At 41.1% G+C, this 20400-nt stretch overlaps 1 protein-coding gene across 3 annotated transcripts in view; it reads right to left on the reverse strand.

Moving 5' to 3' along the window:
• DEPTOR (DEP domain containing MTOR interacting protein) overlaps nt 1-20400 on the reverse strand; it is a 71294-nt gene that overhangs the window by 43420 nt on the left and 7474 nt on the right. For all 3 annotated transcript variants that reach the window (XM_062627104.1, XM_062627105.1, XM_062627106.1), the window contains exons 3-4: nt 3011-3189; nt 974-1097 (exon numbers count right to left, since the gene is read on the reverse strand). In XM_062627104.1, coding sequence (XP_062483088.1) covers nt 974-1097; nt 3011-3189 — 303 coding nt within the window. The remainder of the gene's footprint in view (nt 1-973; nt 1098-3010; nt 3190-20400) is intronic.

The raw sequence follows: 20400 nt of genomic DNA on the forward strand, positions 1-20400 counted from the left end.
AATTGACCTTCAGAGCCTTCTTACTTTGAAAATAATGTTTATCATCAGCTTTTAAACTTGGGATTTTCCTGAGTGCTTTATTCTAAGAGGGGAACAAAATTACTCCAGCCAGAAAGAACAGCATCTTGCCAGCTGCTGCATGTTTCTGCTCTAACCAAGCAGAAGAGGGGGTGGTATCCAGTCTAGAGAAATACTTCAAGCTTTTTGGTAAATAACACGTCACAACTTTCACATTAGTTTGTAGTATATGCCAGCATGTGTTTTATTCTCTCTGTTTGTAAGTACAGTGCCACAATCTCTACATCCTGAATGCAAATGTCATTAATTATAGACTGGGAAGTACAGTTAAGCTGCCTAGTTATTTGACGGACGTAATTCGGTGGGATATTCAGTATCTCATCATAATCATCTGTTTCAGATCTTAATTAGAAGCTCTTGGCTGGTTTGGGGTTGGTTTTTTTTTAGACAACTTTTAATATAACCTTTCGGATGTAAAAGCTTTGCAGACTGGAACATCAAAGATTAATCTCACCTATTATTTCAAATCCTACCTCCTGGTGAAGCTGTAGATATGGAGTCTCAACAGACTTATAGCCATTTGTTCAGTGCATTTTGATGTACTGGTTTAGGTCTTGTGATTGCAGTTTTACATGACAAATCATCTTTTAGTAATTATTTTTACAGAATAGAGTGCAAGGGCTTAAATTCGCATTGGGTTCTCACGTAGGATGCATTTACAACCCAGAACGTCAGAAAATACCATTTCATTTTAAACAAAATCCTACAAGTGAACATGGTAGAAAAGCAAAAGACAAATGGGAGAGACAAGAGTTACCAACTAAAGTCACAGGATTACCCAGACCCATTTCTGCATAATTTGAAAGCCTGTAACTATTTAAAAATTGGTTAAGAAGTAGCATTTACATCCTGTGGCACTACTATGAACACATGATGGATACTGAATGCAACATACTTTTCATACAGTCTTTGTCCTCTCATGAACACCTTCACCTCATTGTCCAGGGGAAACGTCCCATCGTCTTTTCGGAAGCGATAGAACAGTTTGACATCCTTGAATTCCTTATGCTCATCACAGACTGAAACATACAACAGATTAAAAAAAATCTTCATATAGATGTTAAGGAGTTGAGGATCTATTTACCAGCTATCACTGCGGAACTTCAAAGTAAGCATGTATGGAGCCTAAACCACTGTATTTCTGAGTATGAAACTTTATTCAGTCCTAATAACTGATGACAGGCTGAAGAAAACTTTTAGATATGTGTTCATCAGTTTTCTGAGCATTATTGCAAACATAAAGAGCAAAAAAGCATCCATCCACTGTATATCCAGAAAACCTTTTGACAAAAACAGTCTGTTAACTGTTTAAAAGGCCACCAATGTAGTACACCCAATAATTTCAGGATTGACAAACTTCTTGAAGTTATCTGCATCAGTTGAGCAATGTAGGAAACCCAAGACTTGATGCAGAAAGTTACCCATGACAACTAGCAAATGGTAGGTACAACAGGAGCACACTAAGGAATGATAAATTAAGTTTATAAGACAGTAGCTGGTGATGGGCTTTTGTAAATGCAGAACAGAGCTCCAACAGGGCTATAAATTAATAGGAAAGGTATCCCAACCAAGGTGCTCCTAGCAGAGTTGTCAGCTCACGTACGTGGACTCACCTGCTGCACAACAAGAGCAGGAAGTGGTACCCCTTTCACTGGACATGGGAGTTGAAAGGATGCTCTGAACATCATGCAGAACCTGACTGAACTTCTTTGAGTTTACCCTAGCTAACTATTTTATCAAATTTGAGTGCAATGCATGAACATTTTCAAGAAACACCTGCTCTATGTGTACTATATGCACACACACATATAAAATTTGTATGGAAGTTATGGTGTGCCACTGGATCCTGAAGCAGGAAACGTTTGAAGGTTGTTAAAGCTTTCAACAAGCAGTCAGCAATGAAACATCTATTGCTCAATTAAATTAAGTCACTCAGGCATCCACGCAACTCTTCACTGACATTTTCTCAATAGAGGATTAAGTAGTCAGATCTGAATACCCTATAATTACTTTATTCTTTAACTATCTACCGTGAGTCCCAGTTTCCATAACAACCCAGCATTTTAATTTAATAGCCAAGCAGAAGCTGTAGAAGTGTCATTCATTCAATATGTGCATTTCTTACTTTAATTAAGGTGTTGTTAATGTATTGAGATAGCAGCAGTATTGCTGCACATACAGTGACCCCTGCATGAAGTCAACATTCGTCTGTTCTCAGGCACTTGGTTTTCCTTAGAAAAGAAACAAATGGTACATTCTGCCTTTTTTAAATAGGTAATACTATACTCTTGAAATAAAGGCCTTGGATCGTCTTTGTTTGTGTGCTTCCTAGCTTTTTTTGTGCACCAAAAGGCAACTAAATGCTACTACTGAATTGGAATTCTCTTTTTCATCAGGATAAATTGTTATTCAAGAAGCTGAAAGAAACAGATCTCAAAGAGGCAACAAGTTCAGGAGAAAATTAATCAGGGCACAGTCGGACCACTAACTTTCCTGCAGCTGTACCAGCACTAATGTTTGTGCAGCTGGTGTAAGGGACAGGGCCAAAGAACTAATCCGTCTGAGAAAAATGATCTTTTTTTGCCTGCTGATTTTTCAGATGGGTTTTTCATCTGGAAAACTGTGCTCTGGGGAGCAGGGAGGTGAGGGCAGCAGGGAGAGAGGGGACACAATCCAGCTGGGGATCAGCAGCAGCATGGTCTCCAGTAACTTCTTGCCCTGTACTGACATAGGGAACATCACTTCACACCTCTTCAGCCTCTCCTCAGAGCACAAGGGACCTTGCAGAGCAGCACAGTTCAAGAGAGATGCTCCCTTTCCAGCAAGGAAAGGATCCTACATGCCCTGTACTTGGAAGAGCACAAGTAGGATTTCCCTTTGTTTCACAACAAAACATAGCTTAGAACTTTTTAGTGGCTGATATTGCACTTACCATGGTGGATAATGCTGTGATCCAGTAATTTCTGCACCAGTTTAATTGCCGTCTCTCGGTCAGAGGCCTCCTTATGGTCAATCAACCAGTCGATCAGCTCTTTGGCAACAAAGCAGTTCGGGTATGTCTTGAGGTGGTGTCGCCGATCTTTAATGACTTTTTCTTCATGCAGTCGGAGCCTGGGGGTCAAATCACCTTGTGAGTATCATTTGCAAAAAGCCTCTGTAACTAACAACACTGGGACGAGAGTGGAACAGAGGCACCCAAGCCCTGCTCACTTTGCAGGTGTTGGATGGAAGAGGAAGACACTCGGTCACATGTCACCACTGGCATCTGACCACCAGGCAACCCACAGCAACCATTTATTACAACTTCAAACCCCATACTGGGAAAAACTTGGTTTCTGCCCAGCGGGCAGGACTAAACAGTGAAGAACAGCACAACATAGCCCATTAAAATACTTCCTGTACCTCAATTACACTGTCAATAATTTGGAATTAATTTTCCCACATTATTAATACATTCCATACTACTCTTTTATTTTGTGGTACCACTGCTGTAGTTCTATTTTTTTTTAATCTCATTCATTTTTTTAACTGTAGTTTCTTCCTTGGTTGAGTAACTGCATTTTGCCTCCAGCTGCACAAGCACAGCGTTTCTGATTTAAAATTCAGGCACAAAGCTGTTCCAACACAATGTTACAGAGCATAAAAAAGTTGCCTCCTACTCCAAATAAAGGAGAACTGGTTCTCACTTGGGGAGTTGGTGGTAAATGCTACCTATCTGCCGAATCTCCCCATCACCTTGAAAGCAAGTTGGTTGGCTGGTTTTGGGATGCTTGGGTCAGAATGCAGATCCTGATCAGAGTAAAGGATCCCTTGTTAGTAAAGTGTCTGGGCTTTTGAATCTTTATTTTTAGTCTTTTTTTTTTCCAAATAAACAAAATGAGTAACTTTATCAATAAATTAATGGAGAGAAATTTTTAAGTTTTTTAACAGTTTTCTGCTTTCTTGTTTTCATTTTAATTAAGAATTTCAATAAGTCTGGTTTTGTAGTGCTATTTCTACACAACAGTTCTGAGGAAAGAACAGAAACTGCAATGCTTGAGCACATACCACAAGCAAAAATATTGCCATTCATTTCCAAGTGGCCAGGATCCTACCTTGTAAACACTCTCACTGATTTCAAAGATGTTCTGGGTAATGTTGTAATAGTCATAGGGAGTACAACTATTTCTATTCCCTAGAGAGGGAGATAGCACAGAAGGGGGTTAACATGAGCCTTGAGAAGCACAAAGGGAGTCCAACCAATTTTCCTCTCAATGTGATTCCAGTATGAAACAATTATTTGTCTTTAGAGTCAAAAAAAAAGGAAAATATTTGGCTGAAATCATTGAAGAAAATATTATTAGGGCATTAAACAAGGTTTATTTAGCTTCTACCTAAAAATATAACAAAGCAATATTTTTGTTTTGCAGCATTTAGCCTAGAACTACACTGGAATAGCCAATCTGTGATATTAATTCAAAACCAGCTTTACAAACATGACAAAAAATGAAGACTTTTGTATTAAAAGTACTGATAAATGAGATTAGTATTCTGGAAAGAAGTGCTGGTAAACATCCCATGTGTTGTGAAATTCTCTGAGCTAAAATACCTTTGCTTAAAGCATATTTTTCCAGATGTGCTCTAATATTTGTTGCCATACTTAGAAAGAAAAGCCTACACAGTTTTAATTATACAGCATGCAATTATCAGAATGTCTGATGGAGCTTTACATTTAGAATATATTCCAGGTTATAATAGTGCTCATCCAGTATCATGTTGCACAATAATCTGCAAGAACAAAACTAGGGAGAGAGCGTGTAGTGCATGTGCAGATGGTTTGACCCAGCTTCCAGTCATCAGTTAAAGTCTAAATGGATGGAGTTCATCTGATACATGAGGGAAACCCCCTTCTGTGAAATTCTTTGTCCAAATGTTGCATAAGAGTGTGCCAGGACTGGTCTGGCATTCCACAAACAAGCCAGGAGCCAACAGCCCCAGGAATGGGAATTTATGTCTGAAATTCTGACTGAAGGCTTCCCTGCAGTTGGGGGGTTTATAAGTATTTCATGTTCTCTGTCATGTCAAAAGACACTAGTTCCCCTTACAACCCTTTTCCTCACTCTGAGCATTTATATGAGCATCTCTCTGTACCCGTTTGCCTATATTTATAAAACTCATAAAAAATTTTATTATATTAATTATCTCTACCCACTTGCTAAAGTGGCTTCAAATTTGCTAAGAGGTTATGAAATCAAGAAGTCAAACAGACCATGGCCATATAAGCCTCAAGAAACCTTAGAAACCAAATTTACCACAATTTCCAAACGAAAGTGGGAACTTTTTCTGCAGTCTACAGCAATCGTATCCACACTGAATTATGTCCAGGCTAATTTCTTTGGAGTAAAGAACAGAAAGGGAACTCAGATTTTCTCCCCAGTGGTATATTCTGTTCTCTTTGTCAGAGCTCCCTCACCCCTACAAACCTGCTAAAAATCAAACTGTCTGGAGGAGAAGTACATCCATAAACTGAAATAGTACATACTGTAAACTACAAGTATAAAAAGCTCAGGTAAAGTTATTGAGCACGTATTGCAGTATGCAAATCAAAAGGTTAAGTAGGAATTCCAAAAATGTGTGTTCAGAAATATTTATCAGAGGCCAACTCAAATGGGATAAAAAGGAAAAAAATGTAGCAATGAATGCAATTACACACTGGAACCAATGCTTAAGTGAAGTGGTAAATTCTTTATCCCTTGACACTGGGGAAAAGGCTTCTCAACAAAAGACCCTGATGTTTTCCCATTAAATAGTGTTAATAATTTCTCATCAGCTAGTTTGCATGATGACTGGAAAAGACCTAACTTGACACCAGTCACATTTCTCTATCCAGAAGTAGTTTTTCTCAAGAGCTGCTTAGGAGAGTTAGCTCACTGACAAACCCTAACCGGTTTGAGGAGAGAATAGAGAGGGCAAACAAGAACTAATGATGAGAGGACACCTTGCTTCAACAAGCCTTTGAAAAGTTGTCCCTCTTTCTACAACTTACTAGCTCAACACCAGGAGCAATCTTATGTCCACCAGTACCTCAGCTGTATGTAATTCTACATATTATTCAGAATTACCTGCCAGATTCTGCTCTTGGGGCCACAGTCTCCCTTACCTGCAGAAAACAATGTGAGAACTAAAGTGTTTGAACAACTGCCTGTGAACTGTAACCCTTCGACATTTACAAATTGATATCCATGGCTCTTGTTCATACTCATAACGCATAAAGACAATCTGTATTTGCAACTGTGCATGCCAGAACAGTTTTCTTGGGGGCTTGTCTAAACAGGAGCTGCTCCTAATTAACAACATGTAGGAAATCTTGCCCCAAATAGACTTGCCTTCCTCCTGCAAAGCATGAAATGGGATAACCCAACCATACTGCTCCTGCTTTGCACTAAATATGTTCAGAGTTAATCAGGAACAATGTTATTTGTTGAGCTGTCATTAGGCATTTTCTTTGCCAACTATCAGAAAAGTCATGATAACGGAAAGATCCAAATCTTTGCCTAGAAATAAAGAATCAGGCACTAACTTGGGAAGCCATCACTCTCACAGCTACATGAAACTTCCATTTTGTTTTCCTCCAGGGAAATTATGCATTTTGAAGTTTCTTGCATCTTTTCTGAACCACGAGGTAAAGTATTTTACAAAGGCAGTGCCTGCACAAGAGTCCAGCTTTCCTTTTAAACCCCTGAAAAGACTGGCCTGCTGGCTTTAGACAGTAATGATGTCACTAACTGGACCACAGGCCAAGTATTGCACCCAGCTATTTCCCTCCAATAAGTCTAGTAGTTTGTGCTTGGCTAGCACAGATCTTGCAGAGCACCATCCTGTGCTGATTTCTGTACACGAAAAGACAAAAAGCCTCCTGCTCTTCTTGGTAATTTTCTGAATAATTCATCTATCATTTTCTAGTATTACATCCTGTATAGACCCTATGCTTATCCTGGCAAGGCTCAGTAAAAATGTACAGGGAACAGGTTGGTTCCTGACACTCACATGGTATGAAGACTTGCATACTGTGCTCACCTCATTCACCCCTTTTAACCTTTCTGAAGCAATTACACACACACATACATATGCATTTACCATAGCATCATAGAATCACAGAATAGTTTGGGTTGGAAGGGACCTTTAAAGGTCATCTAGTCCAACTGCCCTTGCAATGAGCAGGGACATCTTCAAATAGACCAGGTTGCTCACAACCCTATCCAACCTGACCTGCTGCCAGGGATGGGGCATCTACCACCTCTCTAGGTAACCTGTCCCAGTGTTTGAGCATGCTAATGAGTCCCAGCATGCTCACAGGTTACTGCTATGTCACACTTTGCTTTAGCATATATCCTTGCTTTCAGTGACTGTCCCAGCTTGAGCACTGACAGTCAGCATGCATTGAACAACTGCAGTTTTATCACCACAAGGTAAACTCTGAACAAAACCATATTGGACCCCTTGAAAATTAACAGTGACACGCAGAGGTGAAAAGCATTGCAGGTGGTTTCTGCCATCTTCAAATTCATTCACAAGTTCCATATACTTGGAACTTCTGTCTGAGAAATTTACTTATTTCCAAGTAAAGCAAGTCACAGCCTTCTTTGTAATAAAAACATATGGACATAAAAATATCTTGACAAAGATGAGGACAATTCATTGTGATTGAAGAGCACAGGTTTTCCACACATCTTCTCAAGGGACATCATAGGTGCTCCACTGGCAGGTAGAATTGGGTTTTCCATTAGATAATCCACTTCTGTAGGAAACAGAACAGTTTTGTGTCGTCCCAGAGCTCACAAAGTTTGGCTGTTTTCTGAATGTAAGCAATATGACCTGCCTACAGCAAGGTACTCAGGCATCTTAAAAGCTGGCATTTTCCAAAGTACCTTGGTAACTTAGAAGCGTAATTCCCACTGAAAGTTAGAATTCACAGGTCAGCTGCAGACCCAGTTCATTACAAAACAAGTGAGCATATGGTGGTGTTTGTGTATATACACGCACCCAGGAAAACACAACTGTGTGAAATATTCTTGACACTAAACTTTGCGCTGTCAGCAAAAATAAAAATAATAGGTCAATGATGTTAAAAACTTTGCACAGAGAGGCAGCTGTGAAGGTACCCTGCAAATGCGATGTGCATTGCTGGGACAAGCATTTCCAGCTGGGCTTGCCAAGTCCCAGCTGAAGTGTCAGCGGTTCACTTCTGCCTGTTCCTCTTTCTATTTATGCTTCAGCTCTGCAATCACTCAGCTCTGTTACTTGATATTCACAGGAGCTAAAATACTCTTTAAAACATGGGGTCATACTGGAAATAGGATGCAGATATTTCTGTGTTGGTAGCTGTGGCAGAGAAGGAATTCTACCTTCTGAAATAGGGTTAGAGAGGTTGTCTTCAAAGCGGCTCCGGATATCAATTCTCATCACTGTGTTCATCTCCACTTTTTTGCCCGCAGACATGTAGTCAACTTGAGGACATGGCAGAACACAGAGCCAGATAGAGATTTCAGATAAACCATCTCTTGGTGCACTGCAGAGGAAAGCCTAAAGCTTCCAAAGAAGTGACAGTTCACCAGTGCCCCTGTGGTTTTAAACAAAACACTGGGGCTGCCACTTTCATGAAGTCCTTTTTCATAAGTGCAGAAAGTAATAAAGTCACTAAGCCTGCAACCAAGCGTACACAGGGACATCCTCAATATTCATTATACCTTACTACAACTGGCAGGGGTCAAAGCAAGCTCTGGGGACCAGAGACAGGCATGGCTCAGCATCTAGGATGAAATCAGAGTTCTGTCTTTTGGAGACACTCTTTCAGCCCACAGATTCAGGCCAGAAATTCACACCCACAGCCTCCCTTGTGAGTACTCCAGACTGGAGAGGAAATTAGATCTGTGTGTTTGTATCAATCTATGTATCTATGACTGTATCATAAAACTAGCAACCACTTGCAAAACCCAAGTTTGGAGTTTTAAACCTCAAAGGTGTATAATCTGAGCCTGTATCTGGTCTTCATTTAAAACAATACAGCATGATGTTGTAGATCTGGTAAAACACTGAATGTGAATAGGATCTTTAGATTAACTTTTATGTCAAGTTTTGGAATATATATGCTGGCATTTTTCTAGGATTTGACTCTGTAAGGGAAAGGAACGTATTCAGGGGGCAACTGACTCCCCTCCACTTTTCTCTTTGGGCTGTGATACACCCACATGTGAGGGTAGTCTAACAGTAACACCAAATGAGAACAGTGTTTGTTCACCTCTTTCTCAAGAAGCAGGAAAACTCAGTATCTTGCAGGTTACAGATCTAGCCACACTTTCTTCTTATGTCCACAAGTGGCTGATCTCCCTGCCTGCCGAGCCATTTCACTTCCATTTCACTTTTAATCAAAATGTGTATAAACATGAATAATGCTCCCAACTGCCTGAGAATGTCAATCTAGAAAGCTTCTGTCTCACTGGAAAGCACAAAACCAGGTTTTACAAAGACAAAGGCACAAAATGCAGGCAAGTTATTATTTCACCTGCACCTGGTCATAAGGAAAGCGGAAGTCTGTCTGTCTCGCTCCAGCTGCTTGCTTTCTGGGCTCAAGCTGTCAGAAATCAGGAACTCACAGTTCTCCTCCTTAACAAGGAAGTCAAATATAATTGTGCTTCTCAGTCATGTATGGATGAGCTGGGATGCACAGATGGGACAAATGCATGCAAGTGAAGGTCTATGGACTACTGCTATGTGGATCCCCACAAGAACCGATGTATGTTTCACTTAAGAACAAGCCATCTTAGTCCATCAACTAAGTTTTTTCACGCTATCTTTCTGTCTGCGTTGCAAGGATATTCTTAGACTTGCTAAATCACTAAGTATCATGGGGATTAATTTTCTTGGGGATGTCTTCCCAATTCTAAACTGAAGATTTCTACCATACATTACCTAAAGTTGAAAGTGCCGACCAGAAAACATGAGACAACTGTTGTTGTAGACATCACTTTCCCTGGATTAACACAGTAGCCAAAAGCCACCAACTCTTGTGGAGTTTGGCTGAAAATCATTCTCAATAAAGGAAGTATTTTACAGATAGAAGACTGAGCAAGGAGCAGTGTAGGAGGCCAGTGAAAATCATTGAAATTTGTGTCAGGGAACACAGACCTGTTTTCTCAGTAACATGGCTGGGAGAGGTGAATGTTCCTTTGAGATGCTAAACGGGCTAAACAGGGTAAATACAGGAAGCCCTACAGCTACAGCTATTCCTGCTAGCACTGCCATTCAGGAACCTGGCGAGACAGACCAGGAACTGGGGAATAGGATGCTGGACTACAGGTCTGCATTGCTGTGGTCAAGGAGAGGGGCTGCAGCAAGGACATGAGGGTCTGTGGGTGCCAGAAAGCCCTGCTGTGTAAGCCCACATCCCAAAGGGGTAGTGTCATGGGTTTAGCAGTAGCAGGTAATTTTTCTCCTTGGTAGCTGGTGCAGTGCTGTGTTTTGACTTCCAGCCTGGGAACAGCGCTGGTAACACCGATGTTTTCAGTTGTTGCTCAGTAATGTTTACCCTGACCAAGGACTTTGTGAGGCTCATGCTCTGCCAGGGAGGAGGGGAAGCCAGGAGGAAGCAGAGACAGGACACCTGACCCAAGCTAGCCAAAGAGATATTCCATACCGCAACACGTCGTTCCCAGGGGGATAACTGGGAGTTACCCGGAAGGACACGGGGTCTGCTGGGTGGCACTCGTTTTTTGGCGGGTGGTATCGTATTCTCTCCCCTTGTTTCTTTCTCTTATCATTGTTGTCGGTGGTGGTAGCGGTGGTGATTTGTGTTGTACATTGGTTGCTGGACTGTTCTTGTCTCAGCCCGTGGGAGCTGCACTCTTTTGATTCTCCTCCCCATCCCTCTGGGAGCGGGGAAGGGGAGAGCCCCCGGGGGGCAGGGACACGGGCCTCGACTGCTTCCAGCCTGGCACCACTCACTGGGAGTGAGTGAACGAGCTGCCTGACTGGGTATAAACCATGACAGTTCCGGGAGCCAAAAAAAGTTACAGGCTGAGGGCCTTTATTTACTAAGGTTGGCATCTCTTTTACACTTACATACAGGGAAAAGCTTGAATATGACCCTGCTATGCTCTTGCACTGTGTAAGAAATGAGGAGGTCTTTCCACCCACCCATCTGACAGCAGATCTGAGGAAGAGCAGATCCATAACACCCAGAAAGCACCACAGCACTGCAGACAGTAAAAGGTGTTGTTATGTGCCAGAGGTAACCCAAGAAATCCATGGGAGAACTGAAATTAGCCAAGTGCCTTATCTCAGGTGCAGTTGTGATGTTCGTCCCACCCTGTCAATGAGTGACAAATAGCTTTGACAAGATGGTTTATGGCTTTGGGTAACCCCTGATCTCAAAGTCCTTCCAGGCATGGCTGCTCTCTGCCTGAGTACTGCAGATCTGCAGATCTTCTCTCAGTATTTTATGCTCCTCAGAGGGGCACTGACTGTTTTCACTCCTTTCAGCAGCCCTTGGCAACCCTGCTGCAAGCAAGAAAAAAATATCTGCCTTCAACATTAATAATACGTCATACTGCAGTAATATCTCAATTGCTTTTAGCAATCATTTCCCATCTCTACACAAAACTCTTAACCAATTACTATGCTGTGTAATCATGAGTGACATTAAGCAAAAATAGACAGTACCTGACAGGAAATAAAATAAGTAATAAAATGATTAGTGCCATGTGCTATTGTTAACAAACCCAATTTTATATTGAGGCTATGATTCAAGACTTTTTACTCACTTCCAACAAATACGTAGGTTCACCTTAATATAAGCATAGGTGTAACAGTCTTTCAATATACAGTATGGTGTATTAAAAACATCACACTTTATCTCTTCCAGTTCTAACTGAATAGCTTCCTTTTTTCATGGTTAGTATAACTGCATTACTGGGCTTTATTTTTGAAGGAAGCTGTGAAAGCAGTAAATAAAAACACACTGACTAGAAAATGCATTCTATTGAATTTCTTTAAATCAAAAATAATCTTACCATATTTTGGCACTGATTCATGGGGTTTTTTTATCTGCTACGGCTGGCAATACTGCAGCATGCGGGATGATACACTGACAGAAGACATGATTCAAGGGAGTCGTTTCCACTGTCTTCCAGAAGCCTACTGAAATCCAGTGGCTGACCATTAAATTATAAAATGAAACTGGAACTGATGCAAATTTTTAAACACTTAAAGTAACGATCCATTTGACTGGATTGCCTAGAGGTGATTAAATTGTTAGTGGTTGACCTTCACAGTGCAAAAATAGAAATGGAGGAACAGGTAAGACTACAAAATGCAAGGCTGTGCACTAACAACAAAATGCCCTCCTGAAAACTGAGAACTTGGAGGCTGAAAGCAACAAAGAGTAAGAAATAGCTGATTATGCAGTAGCTAAACTCTCACAGACTACAGGCTATCCACAGGCTGAGACCATACAAAAAAAACAAAGGCAATCTTAGCCTGTATTAACTGAGGTATTTCCAGAAATTATGGGAAATCCAGTTCATGTCATTGTAAATGATACTACAGGACATCATCTAAATATGGTGTATTTTTCATGCCATCCTGATTCAAGAATGATAAGCTCAAAGAGATGCAATGAAGCAGTGCTATGCTGGTATCAGAAATTATGAGCCAGTCTCATGAGCAGAAAGAAGAAGATACCGGTTTGGAAGTCTGACCTTATCCAAACAGAAAGTGAGAGGAATAGATGTATGTCTATGATCTTTCAGGACAGCTAAGAGCAGAGTGCAAGAAAAGCTCTTGAAGTGATGCTCCACGGCCCAACTCCGCATTTTTCCCTTAGGTAAAGTCTCTACATGTCCATACTCAGTTGGCTTTCCTGTCTCCATGTGCATACCCACTCATCCCGCTGACACCCAAATCACCAGGTTTGCAGGAACCTCCAGCCCCTCACCTGAGACCCTGTGAAGCTACCATGAAGAACCTGACTATATATGCAGTCATAGTCACCCAGGCCTTTCTAAGCCTGAAATTTGCCTACATTTATATTGTGGCACTTCTTTTTTAATTATTATTATTTATTGAATACTATAAAGTATGTAATTATTAAAGTAAATAAATAAAAATAGGATAGAAGCCTAAATGGACTCATTTTACAGTCTTTTTCAGTTCCCTTAAGTTGTCATGTTTGCTTAAAAACCCCATCACTGCGAGTGTAAAACATAAGCCCGTATGACCTTCACAGCCAGCTGGAGCAAAGAAATCAGTATAATCCTAATTAACATTCTGCTCATTTATATGTGCTTTTCTTAAGGAGAAACCTGTAACATCCAATAAGGCTTCACTTTAAGTGCCTATTGAAAAAGAAGAAATAAACCACCATCTACAGAGATAAAAATGAAATATGCCTCTGAAAGCCATTGATTGCCCCAAACCACCCTGAATGAGTCCCAAACACACCTATGCCAGATGGTAACAATGATTTTACTCAACAATTCTGCAATATGACACTACTGTATTCATTTTTCAAACACAGAAATGATTGTTCTCTGACACAGATGTTTTAATGATAAAGAATTGTCTTATCTACTTTAAATCTTTTTCTTCACATAGTTCATATAAACACGTAACATGGAGTATTAGGGTATATGAATTTAAGGGCATGAAGTCAAACAGCATGAAGTTACTGCTTAAATTCTGGCAGGCTAATGAAGAATTTTATCATTAAAGAGAATGTATTAATAAACATCCTAGTTAAAGACTAATTTAAATCACTTTACTTTTGCAAAAATCTAGCCTGGGGATGGTTTCTTTCGATGACTTCAGCATTTTTCTGCATCCGTTATATGATATGAACAGATACACAGCTGCTGCGTAACTACTCTTTATGAATAGTGCCTTCTGCCAGGATGCTATCAAGGATCTTGTCTTGTTTGATTAAGCCTTGTTACAAGCTCACAAGTAGATGAGCTTTGAAAAGATAAATACTACAGAAGCATTCTTCCTTTGCTCTTAAGATTAAATGGAAATTTTCCTTTAAAATAATAACCAAATCAACAAGGAGCCCGGAGAAGTTCTGCTGCTCTGCTGCACAGCTTGCTCCCATTGCTGGGCCATGTGTTTGCCATTTCTCATTCTAGGCAAAATTCTCTTTCCACACATGTAGAAAGCTCTGTGAGCAGGTATTTATGTGCTCTGACAATAAACTCAAACTGTGACTTCTTACTGCTTTTATAATTCAGAACATGCACCCTGACCATCATGCACCAAGTAACGGCATCAGCTTTACATACAGTATCAGCCTCAGCTGAATGCTGGCAGGCTTAGATTACAACAATATGTTTACAGCATACTCCAAAGTCAGCATCAAGCCTCAACTTGAATCCAAAACACATGTTGCACAGACAGCTAGGGATAGGCTTTAGATGGGCAATGGGACAAGAGGAGGTGAGAGGTTAGGGCCTGCACTACGCCTTTACACAGCCTCAGATGCTCACCTTTCATCAGTGTAAATGGCCCAACACTGTCTGTTAACCCTAAATCAAATTAATTTACTCAAGACAAGCTTTGACATGACCTGTCCTGAAGAAAGACAGAATCTGTTAGAGCCTGAGTATGGTTGCTCCTCAGATGGTGCTGGGCAGATGGACCATGGGTGCTTCTTGTAGCTACCCAGACACACAGAGGCATGCTCTTTGGTTCAGTCCATTAAGTCATAGGTTATCAAAGCACAATACAAATAGTGTCAGCTAGGTCTTGAACTTTCTGAATGCTGAGCTATAGAATCATAGAATCGCTTACGTTGGAAAAGACCTTTAACATCATCGAGTCCAACCATTAATCTAGCACAGCCACATCCATGACTAAATGTTCCCAAGTACATCATCTACATGTCTTTTAAATATCTCCAGGGATGGTGACTCCACCACTTCCCTGGGCAGCTTGTTCCAATGCTTGACAACCCTTCTGGGGTAGAAATGTTTCCTAATATCCAATCTAAACCTCCCCTGATGAAACTTGAGGCCATTTTCCCTTGTCCTATCACTTGTTACTTGGGAGAAGAGACCAACACTCACTTTGTTATGACCTCCTTTCAGGTAGTTGTAGACAGCAATAAGGTCTCTCCTCAACCTCATTTTCTCCAGGTTAAACACCCCCCATTCTCTCAGCTGCTCCTCAAGAATTTATGCACAGGAATGAATTCCCAAACTAGGCCCTTTGTGCACAGTGTGAGAGGATCTGAGAGCTCTTGATCTGTTTGTTGTATCGCTATGCAGGCAGTGAGAATAGAGGAGCAGGTGGCTTGTCTCAAGATTACTGCTCCTCTTGTAATGCCAACATGACATAGCCAGCAGGATTTCTGGCACTGACATGATCTACTGGCCTTCCAGCATGTATTACTCCTTACAGACTGATATAAAACCAGTATGACCTAAATATGCACACTTTGGTTTCTGTCCCTCAGGTTCTTAAGAAATGCATCTACAGATACCCTCACAGACACCTTGAAAAGCTCTCTTGGTGGTGGGAAGGGTTGCAATGTTGGCATCTCATGAATCTTATGATCTGGGGTAAAATCCTGGGCTGACTTAAGACAGTGTGGTCACAGGAATCATGTTCTTACCTTCACATCTTCATAAAAAAATCACTTGAAAGAGAAATTTCAGAAGTTCTTGGTCATTCATTTGGAAATGGATACATTTCTCATCTTTAAATTTGCCTGAAAAGCTGGACAACGTGAAAAGAGTGGTACTGTCAGTCACTGCACCCATTACACAAACTAATCCAGCTGATTTTTCACTGAAGTAGCTTAGAAGTATTCTTACAAGCCACCCCACCAGGGCAACTGAGTGGATAACAACCTCTGGTTACCAGCCAGCAACAAAATGCTGATAATATCAGCAGCCACAGCCTAAAGAAGACATCGCACCATGCCTTCAGGAAATATAGAGTAATTCAGGTTGGAAAAAACCTCTGGAGGTCATATGATACAACCTAGCTAAAAGCATGTCCAGTTAGTACAAGTTGTTCAGGGCCATGCCCAGGCAAGATTTTAGTACCCCTGAGCTTCTCTGGGCTCCTATTCCAAATTTTTACTTGCCCTCACAGTGAGTAATTCTTTCCAAATATCTAACTTGCAAATTTTGCTGAATGTCCCATGTCCTATCCGTATGCACCTGGAAAAGACTCTCTCCCTGTTTCCTTACATTTCTTACTGAAGTAGTTGCAACCAGTAGTAAGATCCCCCTGAGCTTTGTTTTCTCTAGGCTAAGCAGACCCAACCCTCAGCATCTCCTGGTACATCACATGCTCCAGCCCAACCCCACCTCGACAGACAGCCCTCCTTGGGGCTTCCTTGTTGTACAAAGACACCTTTTTGCTATTTTAGATAATTGCATAATTTTTGCATATATTGATGTTAAATAAATAAATTAAGATTATGAAAATAAGCTTTTAATAAACCTTGCTTCATTTCTTTTTTCACTGTGGACTTAAGAACCTACTTTCATCACCTCATCTAATTAGACAAGCAGCAGTATGATATCAATGGCTCCTATTATGGAGCCATTTTTCTCATCAGAGAGATCTACTTATTAACCTCATTTAAGATCACCTGTTTCTACCATTTCCCAAAAGACCTGAAAGGTCTAGAATTTGTCCAAATGATATTAGCTTGGAAAATACTGTCCAAGACAAGTCTCTGAGCTTCTAGCCTCAAGTAATTCTCAAAATGATATTTGTACAATGTCTTTTGGGATTTGTACATGATAGCACCATTATCATGCTTCACATCACAATCTCCCTCTGTCTGCACAGACCAAACAGCAAAATAGCAGTTTAAGCTAAGAGTTACTCTTTCTACATTTTAGTAAAAAGGAAAGTATAAGTTAATTACATCCTGAACATCAGGAAACAATTAACAGCTTTCTGTTATATCACCCTGATTTCTAAGCTATACAATTATATGCTACTGCAGAAAAGGATGTGTGATTATCAAAAGAGGATCGTTTCTGCGCAAAATGAAAGGAAATTGTTCCACCGGTGACAATCAGCGCTATAAATAATGCCTGGCTAATATCTTTTCAGAAGTCATTTCCGTTATTCGCAATCCTAACTTTGAGTGATGTGCTGGCCATGTGTTGCCAGACTCTCCTCCCAAAGAGGATGAGCGTAAGTGCGGGACTCTGATTTCTCAGACAAGCACTTCTAACTTCAGCTTCCTGTGAATATTCTGCAGTAGTCATTGGAATTAAATTAAAAACCATTGGGTTTAGAACCATATTGTAATTATGCCTTGTGTTTGGTTTGCCTCTTAAATCAGAGCTAAGAATGGCTTGTGAAAACACAAAGGAATACAAGCAGCCCCAGCGCTTTGAAGACATGAGTAACAATGTGAAGAGCAACAAATACAGCATACAAACACTTCTTTTGAACTCCTGCCAATAAACTCATTCAGCCCAATATGCAGGAAAGTGGTGCAAACACAGAGCCAGCGGATTGTACAACCGCTCAGCTGAACACTAGTGGGAACATTACAGCAATATGCCTGTTTCGGCCCTTAGTGTTAGAAGCAATGAAACAAACCCACATAAACCTCCAAACTACAACTCAAAGGACACCGTGCTAGAGGACAGCTGTGTAGTAACAGGGCGGGGGAATCTTTGCAAACCAGCTAGGTTATATAAGATCCATAAAGCATAAATACAGTTGTGTTAGTGCTGCTTATCAGCAGAACTTTGGTATCTGCAGATGCCTTGTGCAATGCACCTCTGGGACAGCTATACCTCTCCCCCAGAAAGTTCAAGTTTTACTCCAACTTTTCATTCCCTGTTATCTTACACCTCAAGGTTTCTTCTATGCCCCATCCTGGACAAACATTGTCATGTCTGGCTCTTATCTAGCTGGAATGCTCTTGGAAAGAGCTTTCACAGCTCTTGATCTCCCTTATTCCTTCCACTGCCTCCCCTTCTTCTGTCCCTTCAAACACAGCATTACTGTGCTTATCTTCACTTTCAAGCTCCTACCTTTGCTATCACCATCCCTCAGGTGGTGTTGGTTTTTGCTCTGACTGGTCATTTAGTTCCATGTTTTCCATTCATTTAAATCTTCAAGTGAGAATCTTTGTGTTTGCTGCCTTAAATACACCAGAGGCACCCTCACCCAAACAGCCTGCAACCAAACTGCATCCCAACAGAGCTTTTCTGCAGCAGCAGCAGACAGACACATGGGCCCAACACCACTGTAATACCCACAGCACAACCGACAGTCCCCTGGTTCTCCGCAGAAACCAGAAAACTCCCATCTGCCTGCAAATCCCTGTAGCACAGCTGTGGTGGCCCATGTAATCACCCACACAATTGCAAGGAAATGGGGAATTATGGCCTTGTTATATGTAAGCCAGCTTCTATATTTGCTCTGAATTAGCGAACCCAATCAGGCACATTTTTTAATTACCTGTAAATGCACCTTTGAGATCCGAATGCACTTACTGGATGGAGGCACTGTTAGGAAGACTGTAAAATTACAGGGCTGATAATTAAGGCGAGGGGCACACTCTGAACTAGTGCTGGCACATTGGCAGCACTGTGGTGTGCTGGTCATATAACTTTCACAGTACAATTTCAAAACGTATGAAATATCAACATTTGTCTCCATTGATGCACAATAACCTGACAAGACTCCAGAAGGAAAGGTAAAAACCTTGAAAGGGAAATAATGCAGGCAAATTGCAGAGTTTCTGTTCCTACCTCATAACAACATGTGCACTGGGCTTTTAAACTCAACATGATTTTTATAGTCAGTCTTCTGCTGGAGTCTGAAATTTCTTAATGGGAATCCAGCAAATTCTTGGCCCATGTTGAGTTTAGGCAAATTAAGCACTGCGAGGGTGGGCGAGCAAACCCAGCAGTGGCTGCTGCCACTGTTTCTCCATCCTTGACCATATGGTTCTGCAGCCTCCCTAACCCCAGTGCTGGCACTAGTCTGCCCTCATGCTGAGCTGTTTAGAAAGTTAATTTTTTCTTATTTGGCTTCAGTTGCTTTACTTCCCTGAACTTCTGTTCCCAGATGAACACCAGTGCAAAGTGCAAGGGATGTGATAAGAGCAGGGCAGTAGCAGCCTGCAGTTAGACCCACTCTATCAGAAAACCACAGCCTTAAACTGCACGTCAGTGACATGGGTTAAGCCAGCACCCATTTCTCTCACTGTACTTCTTCAGAGAAAGCTTTCATGCGGTCATGCAGTAAATCTGTTTGTAAAACTGACCCAACTGAAATATCAGCCATCCAAAAGCCCTGCTGATGACTTCCCCAGTACAGGTCACTGTGCTGATGGCCCACAGACGCTTAACACAGTCCCAAGGAGGGGGAGCACAGAGGAAGGAACAAGGAGCCAAAAATACCTATGCCAGTGTAGGTACAAGAAAGAAAGGCCCACTCCTTTCAGTGGCAATGCTTGCTCAAAGTCTTAGCCATCCAAACTAGTAGCTTCTCTCCACTTCTCTAGCTCCAGGCATACCTGTGCCATGGGGAAGAGCCCAACAGAGGTACAGAAATAGCTGTAACAGAAGCAGACCTGCTGATGATCACTGCCTGAGGAGACTCCTTTGGCTTCACAGGTTTCCGTAGACACTGAGTGAGCCTGTGAATCTGGGGGTTATCATTCCCATTTCTCCATGCTTCCATGAAACTCAATACTTTTGAATTTTCAAAAGAGAAAGAAGCTGTACATTATTTTACTTCTACTCCTGCTATACAGCACTCTCCTGGCAGTGTAGGTTTAAATGGTTTATTTTTCGTTAACTCTGAGTTCAGTTTTATTCTTTCTGCCGCAAGGAGCAAAAGCATATTCACAATACAGTCATTTCTCATTAAGGACTCAGGAAAAATATGGGATTCAAGGGAAAAGTCAAATCTCCAAACCATGAAAAAAATGAATTAAAATTCATGACTGTTGTTGATATTTACAGAATTGTTTAAAAATCCTTTCTCAGCTTCCCTTCTGCTAGGTAGTGGAGACTGTCCTGGGTTCAGCAGTAGCAGTGAGACAAACTGCCTTTGTCTCTCCATTCTATTATAATACCAATAGTCTTAGTCAATACAGTGTGGCTAAGGATTCTTGTGAGCCTGTGTTCAAATAGGTTTAAGCCGGTTTTAATTCCAGTGGTTTGTATGTTAAAATTGTTTAAAATTTATGGCTTATTTGTCATGCTCTTGCTTAAGAAAAAAAAAAAACCAAACAAGAACAAGCCATGACTAACATGTGAAGTGCATCCTTCACTGAACGACTGCCAGCGGTTCTGCCAA

Source organism: Pezoporus occidentalis, unplaced genomic scaffold, assembly GCF_034315485.1.
Source record: "Pezoporus occidentalis ecotype Australia unplaced genomic scaffold, CSIRO_AGI_Poc_V1 ctg3, whole genome shotgun sequence".
NCBI lineage: Eukaryota > Metazoa > Chordata > Aves > Psittaciformes > Psittacidae > Pezoporus > Pezoporus occidentalis.